The sequence below is a fragment of the Blennius ocellaris genome, assembly GCF_963422515.1.
Source record: "Blennius ocellaris genome assembly, chromosome: 13".
NCBI classification, from domain to species: Eukaryota; Metazoa; Chordata; class Actinopteri; order Blenniiformes; family Blenniidae; genus Blennius; species Blennius ocellaris.
Genome location: NC_137662.1, coordinates 22356318 through 22368338, shown reverse-complemented (window position 1 = coordinate 22368338; position 12021 = coordinate 22356318). Strand labels below are relative to the sequence as shown.

Below are 12021 nucleotides of genomic sequence, written 5' to 3'. Positions count from 1 at the left end.
AAAATAAAATCCTTGGTTTGAACATTCAATCTGGTTGCTTTCTGCAACTTGAGCCTCCGTCCACGCCCCGGTAACAATACCTGATGAAATGCCAAGAATCGTCCTCACTCTCGGGTTGTCGTTTTGGTCAGGCCCACGGCCTGACCCCCCGCTCGCGGTCTGGGCGGCCGCCGTCGTCTGCGCCGTCGTCTACGCCGTCGTCTACGCCGTCGTGGACTCTGCCCAGCACCTCACATTCCTCTGGCTGGTCGCTGTCGCTGCTGCTGTCCGGGGGAACCGTCCTCTGGTGTGTTCCCCCACCGGGACAGCATCACACCGAGGAGCTCTTCCCTCCTCCAGCAGCTCCAGCCTCACAATCCATGCGTCGCTGTTCAGTCCGAGGAAAGCACACTGCCAAGGACACACAGCCCTCCCTCCCCCTCTTTTGCCCTCCCTCCCCCTCTTTTGCCCTCCCTCCACCTCTTTTACCCTCCTGCCCTCCCTCCCCCGCTTTTTGCCCTCCCTCCCTCTCTCCCTCTGCCCCACTCCCTCTGTCCACTCAAACAGTATGATTGAGAGGACAGATGATCAGAGGTGCAGAGTTTTTCCCACCCTCATTAATGCCAGGAGAGAGGTATGGGATGAGTTTCTCAGTGAAGCAGCAGCCAGTGTAGGAGTAGATCAGAGCTGCAGTATCTACATCATAAAAAGATACCAGACCCTCCTCATAATCAACAAACACCCCCACCTTCTCAGGAACAGACCTCAGAGGGAGAGGCACTGAAGAGTTATCAAGAGCACGGTACTTATTTACATTTTTCAACCAAATTGTCCAGAAACCTTCATCAGGGCTCAGTATGAGCTTTCCCTTCCTGTTGACGGACTCTTTGCACACTCCTATAGTCCATTCAGTCTTTCCTTTAAGCTGAACTTCAAAGTAGGATTTACCAGAAGAGAAACTCTGTCTGCCTGAAACACTCACACAAGAGGAAAATCTCTTTGGATAGTCTGGAAGCTGCTTCTTCACATCACTACAACTCACTCGTTTCCCATCATCAGACAGGATGACATTCGGATGTGCTGTATCAGGATCAAGAGTCACATCCACTGCAAACTGCTGCTTCTTCCTGTTCAGCTCAGGCTCAGACACCTTCTTCAACTCTTTGCTGACCGTCTCCTCCAGCTGAGCCACAGCTCTCACCACAGTCCCCTCATATGACGATGGAGGGACCCTGACCTCCGTCCAGTGCTTGGTGGGTGTAGCTTCTTTCAGGGAGGAGGAGCCTTGGTGGAGGTCGAGCTGGTCTTCAGAGCTTAAGAGCTGCTCCGCCTCTAGGCTCCTCTCTGTCAGCTCACGGATCTCCTCTTCCAGATCTTTCAGGAGACCTTCAGCTTGCTTCTCTCTGGCTTCCTCTTCCTCTTCAATCCTCTCCTTCAGCTGCTTCAGAGCTCCCTCCACATGCTCCATCAGAGCAGTGAACACCTCAACACCTTCTGCTTTCGCTCTGTCTGCAGCAGCTTTACTCTTCTCCCGACATTCTCTGATCTCCTCCATCTTCACTCGTCTAGTCTGGATTTCAGCCTCTGTCTTCCTCTGCCCCATCATGTGTTCTTCAAATTCACTCAGAAGAACAACCTTGTGAGTCTTGTGCTCAAAAACAGCGCACATCGGGCAGACAGAAGTCTGCTCGCTAATGCAGAACATCTCCAGAGGTTTCTGGTGCTTCGGACACATCCTGGCTTGCAGGTCCTCCACAGGCTCCATCAGCTGATGGTTCTTCAGGTCTGACCGGATCAGATGAGGCTTTAGGTGAGTCTGACAGTAGGAGTGCAGGCACACCCCGCAGGACTTGACGGCCTTCACTTTGGTTCCAGTGCAGACGTCACAGGGAACCTCTCCTGGTTCTAAGGCAGGTCTGAACTCAGCAACACGCTCAGAGAATAAAGTGTCGGCCATCCCAAGAAGCCTCTTTTTGAAAACCTCTCTGCACAGGGGACAGTCACATTTGACCTGGGTGGTCCAGTGCTGAGTGATGCAGTTCTTGCAGAAGTTGTGTCCACATGGTGTGGGGACTGGATCAGTGAACACCTCTTGACAGATGGGGCAGTGAAAGTCCACACTCTGAGGAAAAAAGAAAGAGAGTGAACACAAGAGAAACAGCAGAACAGACAGTAATCTTACTTGCGATAACAATATTGATAAATGTCCACACAAATAGAAGAGTTACACTAAGAGACATAGATAAATCTGGCTCAGTACTGTGCTATGGTTTCAAGTTGGATTTAAACAGTGCGCCCCCAGTGGACATATGAAGAAAAGCAACTCCATTGTTTTAATTTGCGAAATTATTTCTTAAGTTTACACTTTGTAAGGTCATCTCAAGGGCAGAAGGTGTGACAGCCCAACTTTAAAGGCTTATTCTATAAATACCTTGAGTCCATTTTAACGCTATATATGTAATAGCGTAATATTTGTCATATATAGTTGGTCATATCTATTTGAGACGTATCAAATATACAGACTCACATCATGGACATGCTGTGAAACGTCCTCCGGTCGGCTCTTGCGAAACCTTCTTCTGGCTCTTTTGAACAAACCACGGAAAAAGTTGCTCATTCTGCTCTGGTTGACTCTGGTGCTACTTGGCAAATGAGATGCTCCGTTCAATATGGCGGCGATGCTGGTTTACTTTGCAGTACGGACTGAGGCTTCACTTATATTATATCTGCCATGGGGAAGAGAAAAATCACACATGTTGTAGATGTTTGCTGTCACTTCATTGTTAATATGGAGAAAGCTTCTCTCCATCATTCTAGAATATTGACTGTTGCTGACTCACTCCAATTGTTTTAACATTTAAGCTGCAACTCTGATACTTTCAATATAATCTGAGCTGCTGAAAACACTAACACATTCAATCATTCATAGCAGGACTTTGTGTCATGGGATGACCTCAGATTTTTTCCTGCTTTCCTCAGACTTTAAGGTGTTCTGCTCATCAATCATAACAAAGTCTGGCAGTTTGTTTGCTCTCCCAGTCGATAAACACATTTTAAAACCGTCCAGACGCTCATTTTCTACCTGAGCTATATCTATATCCCAATCTTTACTTTTCTACTTTTCCTTGAAAGTTTGTGGACTTTGATTTCAGTGTGCTTGAAACTCAACATAAATGAGAGCAGATGTACTCACCAGTATGTGATAGAGACTACTACGACCCTGGATATTTTCTTTTCCAGATCAGGATTAACCTTGGGTTTTCAGCACTGGGACACTGGTAGACGTCTTACTCGGGCAAATCACTTTGAGAAATGACTCCTAACCTGCTCCAGAGCAGACTGTGCTTTGAACTAGAGATCAAAGATCGAGATTAGCAGATGACGTCAAGCCTTCATCTCCTTTGAAGTGTGTGTCGGTCTTCATAGCATCTCCTGTTAAGATCATTGCAGATCAAAGGAAAGCACAGTCTGTTGCCATGGAGACGATTCCAGTGTTTCACACAGCAATGAAGCTACCTGACCTACCTAGTTAGCATTGATATGCGCTAATGGCTATTATGCTAGCGATGCTAATTCAGTTCTGCAAACAATTGTGGTGTTGACCAAGGTCTGCACTCTGCTGAGTGTAGTTCTAGTCAGATTATATGTGTTATATAAAGAAAAAAGTGCTGATTGGATCTGGAAATTCAATTCAATTCAATTCGATTTAATTTAATTTAATTTAATTTAATTTAATTTAATTTAATTTAATTTAATTTAATTTAATTTAATTTAATTTAATTTAATTTAATTTAATTTAATTTATATGGCACCAAATACAACATAGTCATCTCTAGGTGCTTTTAACAGAGAAAAACCCAACAGATCCACATGAGCAAGTAGGTTTATTGTGGTTGTGGAAAGGAAAACCTCCCTCTCACAAAGACATTTTTGCCAAAACCAGACTCAGAGGTGGCGGCATTCTGCTGACCGGTTGGTGTGAGAGGATAGAGGGGAGGAAAGGACAGGGTAGACAAAGATAGATTGAGAGAGGAGATACAAACCATTTACCATGGTAAATGTCCATCTCTAAATAGGAGAAACACTTCCCTGCTACACATTCTCTTAACATCCACATTAAGAAAGAGGGGATGAAGAAAGTGAGCTTTTTGGGAGCAAAAAAAAAAGAGAAGACATGATATATCTAAAAGTCTTTTCTAAATCTTCTCAATCAGTGGGCGTGAGGTTTTACAAATACTCATTCTAAAAATAATTCTGAACAAATAGCTCAACCATTGAACTGAGCAGGACTTCAAATATCTGCTTGGTAATAAAGGTGCTGACATGCAGGAGATCACACTTTTTGTAGTCCGTACATGGTTAAACTTTCACACATGAAACAGGAGATTATTTAAACATGTTGATATTTTCCACATTGTATTGTACAAATGGGTGGGGGGGGGGGGCTCAAACACAGATTCACCCATTACTATCAGTGACCATGCATCTGTTACTATGACAGTAACTAATGAAACAATCACCCTCCTATCAGACAATGGATATTTAACACATCACTGCTAAAGGATCTAGATTTCATCAGATTCTTTAAAAGACTGTGGACAATCTTCTTAGAAACAAATGGATTGTTTTACTGATGTAAAGCAGTGGTTGGCACAGAACTTTCTGCATTTAAATGACACAAAAACAGAATGCATCTTGTTTGGCACATCACCTATGGCGAATGTTTTTAAAACACACTCTGGCGTTCTGGCCCCCTATTTTAAACCAGTTGTTACAAATCTTGGGGTAACGTTCGACAACGGTCTTAAATTTGATAAACAGATTAGTTCTGTGGTCAAAGCCAGTTTTTATCAGCTCCGTCTCCTGGCCAAAGTAAAGCCATTCCTGAATCAACAGGATCTTGAAAAGGCGATACATGCTTTTATTAGCTCAAGACTGGACTACTGTAATGCCCTCTATGTCGGCCTCAGCCAGTCTTCTATTACGCGTCTTCAATTAGTGCAGAACGCCGCTGCCAGGTTTTTAACAAATTCATCCAGACGTGAACACATTACCCCTGTGCTGTTGTCTCTCCACTGGCTTCCAGTTCGTTTTAGAATCGATTTTAAACTTCTGTTGTTTGTTTTTAATGCCATCAATGGCCAGGGTCCCTCTTACCTGTCTGGCATTTTAACCCTACGTGACCCTGGCAGGGCCCTGCGTTCTTCAGGTCAGCGTCTTTTAGACATCCCAAGGTCGAGATACAAACAGTGGGGCGATCGCTCTTTTGCAGTCGCTGCTCCAAGACTGTGGAACAAACTGCCCCCCGACATTTGCGCCATCACTGATCTCAGCCTTTTTAAATCAAAACTGAAGACTCACCTTTTTAAGCTGGCTTTTAACTCTGCCTAGGGCAGTGTATTTTATTTTACTCTGTATGCTCTGTTTTATGATTTTCTGGATGGCTTCAACAAACTGCAGCACCACCGCACCTCATACAGACAGCACCTGTGTTCTATTTGATTTTTTGTTTTTATGTATTTATTCTCGTATTTACTTCTTAATGTATTGTTTTAGCTTGTAAAGCACTTTGGATGTCACCGGGTGATTATAAAAGGGCTATAGAAATAAAGTTGATTTGACTTGATTTGAAACAAATGGCCTACCTGGAGTTTTTCCCTGCTTTCCTCTGGGAGATGGCTAAAGTCATCACGAGAGGCAAAAATCATTACATTCTCATACAAGACCAAAAAGGAAAAAATTATGAAAAAGAATGGGTAGATCAAATTAAAGCCATGGACACGAGATTAGGAGTATTTATTAACCTGTAAACCAACTTTGGCTCTGCCACAGACACGGGGTCTGCCTAATAATCTCTGCTTTACTAACTTTTTAACTCTCAATCCTACATATATCACATGAAAGACAACATCACACTGTAACTGAACACCGTCTGGAGTCGACGTTTCACAAAGCAAATCACCTTCACATAAAGTCCTATTTGAAATGGGCCTTTCAGAGAGACACACAAGAAGCAGACGCTAAAGACTAGCTTCCATGTTCCATTGTTCTCCCAGCACACGGTCGAGACCCAGGACAGACTTCCTGCTCCCTGATAACCTCCATTTGGAATGTTGTTTCTGGTGATCCACCATCTTGTTTTGTAGTTCCATCACACACACACACACACACACACACACACACACACACACACACACACACACACACACACACACACCAAGCTGTATATATGTAGTGAGAATCTGGGTTTTAGTTGTTTTCATTGTAAATGTGGCAGTTGAGCATGCCACTGCCAGGTTCCCCCACAGAGACGCAGAGTCAGATGTTCTAATGTCCATAGTTTTATTTAAGTAAATCAACAAACAAAACTCAAAACAGTACACCACTGCCTCTTTCAGGCTCTCTCGTCTTCTCTGTGTCTTCTCCCCCCTGTAACCCCCATGTGTCTTGCAGCTCCTCCTTTATGGGCATAGAGGTGAGGCAGCACACCTGAATCCTATCAGGGGCTCAATCACCTCTCTGACTTTGGGGAGGCAGCCTTGCTCTGGAGGCCGGTTACAGAGGTGGCCCTGCCGCCACAGGGTCGCTCGGGAGAGGGGATAGAGCACGCTGTGGGCCCTGAGCCCGCTTCTCCCCTCCTCACCTCTGCTGCGGTGGCCGCCCCCCTGGTCTGGATCGGTGTCCCCGCCCCCCTCATGGTCTGAGCCGGTGTCGGTGTCCCCCTCGTGGTCTGGGTCACTACCTTCACCTTCGCAGCACCCCCTCATAGCATAGGCCGGTGTCGCCGCCACCCTTGTGCTTTGGTTTGGTGTCTTCGCCCACCTAGTCGTCCAGGCTGCCGCCGCCACCTACTGTCAAGGACACTCAGCCCTCCTCCTCCCTCTTTCCCCCTCTCTCTCTCCCCCTCTCGCTCTCTTTCTTCTGTCGACTGACCTGACCACAGAAGCCGTGTCTGAAATGACTTTTTTCTTTAAAAAAAAAAAAAGCTAAAAAAAACAACCAATTCTCACAGTGAAATTCATGCCCTGTTACAGTATGGACACCTGCGGTTTATAATCGAGTGGGACTTATATGGGTACAAATTCCTTTTTGTTTTTAAACTAGGTGGGTGCGGGTTATAATTCAGGTGCACTCAATAGTCCAGAAAACATGGTAACTGTTTAGTATATCTTGTGAGACTGATATAGCTGAATTTGATATAATTTCCTGTTAACCAGGTGGTGGTCCTGAAGTATCTGATACAGATCAGATACAAATTTCAATATGTTAATAAGAAATCCCTACAGTTGTGTTTAATGTCAAAAACAGATCAAACAGTTTGATTGACAGGGCAGATGATCAGAGGTGCAGAGCCCTCCTGCCCTCCCTCCCCCTCTTTTGCCCTCTCTCCTTCTCTCCCTCTGCCCCACTCCCTCTGTCCACTCAAACAGTATGATTGAGAGGACAGATGATCAGAGGTGCAGAGTTTTTCCCACCCTCATTAATGCCAGGACAGAGGTATGGGATGAGTTTCTCAGTGAAGCAGCAGCCAGTGTAGGAGTAGATCAGAGCTGCAGTATCTCCATCAAAAAAAGAGACCAGACCCTCCTTATAATCCACAAAGACCCCCACCTTCTCGGGAACACGCCCCAGTGGGAGACGCAATGGAGACTTATCAAGAGCATAGTACCTATATCTATTTCTCAACCAAATTGTCCAGAAACCTTCATCAGGGCTCAGTGTGATCGTTCCCTTCCTGTCGATGGACTCTTTGCACACTCCTATAGTCCATTCAGTCTTTCCTTCAAGCTGAACTTCAAAGTAAAATTTACCAGAGGAGAAACTCTGTCTGCCTGAAACACTCACACAAGAGGAAAATCTCTTTGGATAGTCTGGAAGCGGCTTCCTCACATCACTACAACTCACTCGTTTCCCATCATCAGACAGGATGAGTTTAGGATGTGCTGTATCAGGATCAAGAGTCACATCCACTGCAAACTGCTGCTTCTTCCTGTTCAGCTCAGGCTCAGACACCTTCTTCAACTCTTTTCTGACCGTCTCCTCCAGCTGAGCCACAGCTCTCACCACAGTCCCCTCATATGACGTTTGAGGGACCTTGACCTCCGTCCAGTGCTGGGTGGGTGGAGCAGCTTTCAGGGAGGAGGAGCCTTGGTGGAGGTCGAGCTGGCCTTCAGAGCTTAAGAGCTGCTCCGCCTCTGAGCTCCTCTCTGTCAGCTCACGGATCTCCTCTTCCAGATCTTTCAGGAGACCTTCAGCCTGCTTCTCTCTGGCTTCCTCTTCCTCTTCAATCCTCTCCTTCAGCTGCTTCAGAGCTCCCTCCACATGCTCCATCAGAGCAGTGAACACCTCAACACCTTCTGCTTTCGCTCTGTCTGCAGCAGCTTTACTCTTCTCCCGACATTCTCTGATCTCCTCCATCTTCACTCGTCTAGTCTGGATTTCAGCCTCTGTCTTCCTCTGCCCCATCATGTGTTCTTCAAATTCACTCAGAAGAACAACCTTGTGAGTCTTGTGCGCAAAAACAGCGCACAGCGGGCAGACAGAAGTCTGCTCGCTGATGCAGAACATCTCCAGAGGTTTGTGGTGCTTCGGACACATCCTGGCTTGCAGGTCCTCCACAGGCTTCACCAGCTGATGGTTCTTCAGGTCTGGCCGGATCAGATGAGGCGCCAGGTGAGTCTCACAGTAGGAGTGCAGGCACACCACGCAGGACTTGACGGCCTTCACTTTGGTTCCAGTGCAGACGTCACAGGGAACCTCTCCTGGTTCTAAAGCAGGTCTGAACTCAGCAACAGGCACAGAGAATAAAGTGTCGACCATCCCAAGAAGCCTCTTTTTGAAAACCTCTTTGCACAGGGGACAGTCACATTTGACCTGGGTGGTCCAGTGCTGAGTGATGCAGTTCTTGCAGAAGTTGTGTCCACATGGTGTGGGGACTGGATCAGTGAACACCTCTTGACAGATGGAGCAGTGAAAGTCCACACTCTGAGGAAAAAATATAGAGAGTGAACACAAGAGAAACAACAGAACAGACAGTAATCTTACTTGCGATAACAATATTGATAAATGTCCACATAAATAGAAGAGTTACACTAAGAGACATAGATAAATCTGGCTCAGTACTGTGCTATGGTTTCAAGTTGGATTTAAACAGTGCGCCCCCAGTGGACACATGAAGAAAAGCAACTCCATTGTTTTAATTTGCGAAATTATTTCTTAAGTTTACACTTTGTAAGGTCATCTCAAGGGCAGAAGGTTTGACAGCCCAACTTTAAAGGCTGATTCTATCAATACCTTGAGTCCATTTTAACGTTATATACGTAATAACGTAATATTTGTCATATACAGTTGGTCATATCTATTTGAGACGTATCAAATATACAGACTCACATCATGGACATGCTGTGAAACGTCCTCCGGTTGGCTCTTGCGAAACCTCCTTCTGGCTCTTTTGAACAAACCACGGAAAAAGTTGCTCATTCTGCTCTGGTTGACTCTGGTGCTACTTGACAAATGAGATGCTCCGTTCAATATGGCGGCGATGCTGGTTTACTTTGCAGTGCGGACTGAGGCTTCACTTATATTATATCTGCCATGGGGAAGAGAAAAATCACACATGTTGTAGATGTTTGCTGTCACTTCATTGTTAATATGGAGAAAGCTTCTCTCCATCATTCTAGAATATTGACTGTTGCTGACTCACTCCGATTGATTTAATATTTCAGCTGCAACTCTGTTACTTTCAATTTAATCTGAGCTGCAGACAACCCAAACACATTTAATCATTCATAGCAGGACTTTGTGTCATGGGATGACCTCAGATTTATTCCTGCTTTCCTCAGATTTTAAGGTGTTCTGATTTTCTCTGTTGATAAACCTTAGAAATCATAACAAAGTCTGGCAGTTTGTGTTTGCTCTCCCAGTCGATAAACACATTTTAAAACCCAAACGCTAATTTTCTACTCGAGCTATATCTATATCCCAGTCTTTACTTTTCTACTTTTCCTTGAAAGTTTGTGGACTTTGACTACAGTGTGCTTGAAACTCAGTGTAATTGAGAGCAGATGTACTCACCGGTATGTGATAGAGTCAAGGGCCACTAATACGACTCTGGATATTCTCTTTTCCAGATAATTTCAGGATTAACTTTGAATTTTCAGTTCTTGAACGCTGGTAGACTTCTTACTCGGGCAAATCGCTCTGGGAAATGACTCTGAATGTCTAACCTGCTCCAGTGCAGGCTGTGCTTTGAACTAGAGACCAAAGATCGAGATTACTTGATGACGTCAAGCTTTCATCTCCTTTGAAGTGTGCATGTCTGTGTCTGCGTCTCCATGGTGCCTCCAGTGCTGAGATCATAGCAGATCAAAGGAGATCACCATGTGTTGCCATGGAGACGCTCCTGGGTCAGCGTTTTACACAGTGATGAAGCTACCTGACCGACCAAGTTAGCATCGATATGAGCTAATGCTATCATACTAGCGATGTTAACTTGGTTCCGCAAAAAATTGTGGTGCTGACCAAGGTTGTGGCTCTAGCATATGAAGAAAAAAATGCTGATTGGATCTGGTAAATGTCCATCTTAAAATAGGGGAAACACTTCCCTGCTACACATTCTCTTAACATCCACATTAAGAAAGAGGCGATGAAGAAAGTGGACTTTTTGGGAGCAAAAAAAGAGAAGACATAATACATCTAAAAGTCTTTTCTAAATGTTCTCAATCAGTGGGAGTGAGGTTTTACAAATATTCATTTAAAAATAATAAGAAACAAAATAGCTCAACCATTGAACTGAGCAGGACTTCAAATATCTGCTTGGTAATAAAGATGCTGACATGCGTGAGATCACAATTTTTTACAGTCTGTACATGGCTAAACCTTCACACATGAGAGAGGTGATTATTTTGAAACATGTTGATATTTTCCACAGTTTTGTACAAATGAAAAAATGAATAAAAACACACACACACACACACACACACACACACACACACACACACACACACACACACACACACACACACACACACACACACACACACACACACACACACACACACACACACACACACACACACACACGCTTGCTTTCTGCAGTCCTCCGATTTGGACAGAAATACTTCACACGGTGCTCTGGTGTCTTGGACTCTCAGCTGCTGTAGGTTGTTTACGGACTTGACCGGGCCAAGATGGCCGCCCTTTTTCCTCAGCGCCAGCCGATGTGGCGTTCACTCTTTAATTATGTCAATGCGACGCACTGCCTCCGTCCCCAAGTCTGTTCACTGCAGCCACGCGCGACACTGGCCCTTTAAGGCTTTCGGATGTTTCTATTGGTTGAATTCATTATGTTGCAGGAAGCAGTCATCCGCCTGTGCAAAGCGTCTCATCGGAAACTTCACACATACTGAGTGAGTTTTCCACATTTTTGAGGTGCGACTCGCTTTTTTTTACACATTTCCACATGTATAACAACAGTGCCAACAATGGGCATGCTATGTTGGTGGGGTATTTATTCTGCTAATTTTGCTGGCGTCACCGTGAAGCGCCAAATTTGAAGCTCCTTGCTAATGTATTCTCCTTGGATTGCGTTTTTGTTTCAAACATATATGAACTCTTACTGTTTATTTAGCTGTCAATGCCTTTGTAACGACATATATCCAAAAGTTTTGCTCAAACCTCGTTCACTTGTTTAAATATCAGGCTGTTTTTGTGTGCCTTTGTGGTAATTTGGTGTCTTCGTGTCTACAATCATTTTTGGTCTTTGAGTGTTCGTCCCTGATTTTTGTACATATTTAAATATTTGATTTCCTTGCGATAGCATTGTGTCTTTCTTGTTATTTTCTATTTATTTTTTTTTAGTTTTAGTAGAAGCTTTGTTCGTCTATGTGGCAATTTAACGTCATATCTCTTCATGACGATTTAGCAACTCTAGGTTCATATTTTTTTTTAATCTGTAAAGATTTACTACGTCTGTGGTTCAATAATCTCTCTTAAAAGACAGTTGCTGTTGCTTCTGTAATTTTAAATGTGATCTGATACAGC

The 12021-nt window shown here is 44.5% G+C and overlaps 1 protein-coding gene across 1 annotated transcript; it reads right to left on the bottom strand.

Annotated features, from left to right (window-relative positions):
* Positions 1 to 127: 127 nt before the first annotated feature.
* LOC308138640 (uncharacterized protein) lies at positions 128 to 9459 on the bottom strand (the record flags this gene model as incomplete). The annotated part of the gene is made up of 5 exons (XM_080507854.1): positions 128 to 283; positions 545 to 2101; positions 6495 to 6548; positions 7408 to 8964; positions 9370 to 9459. 5 exons carry the CDS (start codon positions 9457 to 9459, stop codon positions 128 to 130), a joined length of 3414 nt encoding a protein of 1137 aa, XP_080363980.1.
* Positions 9460 to 12021: the final 2562 nt, after the last annotated feature.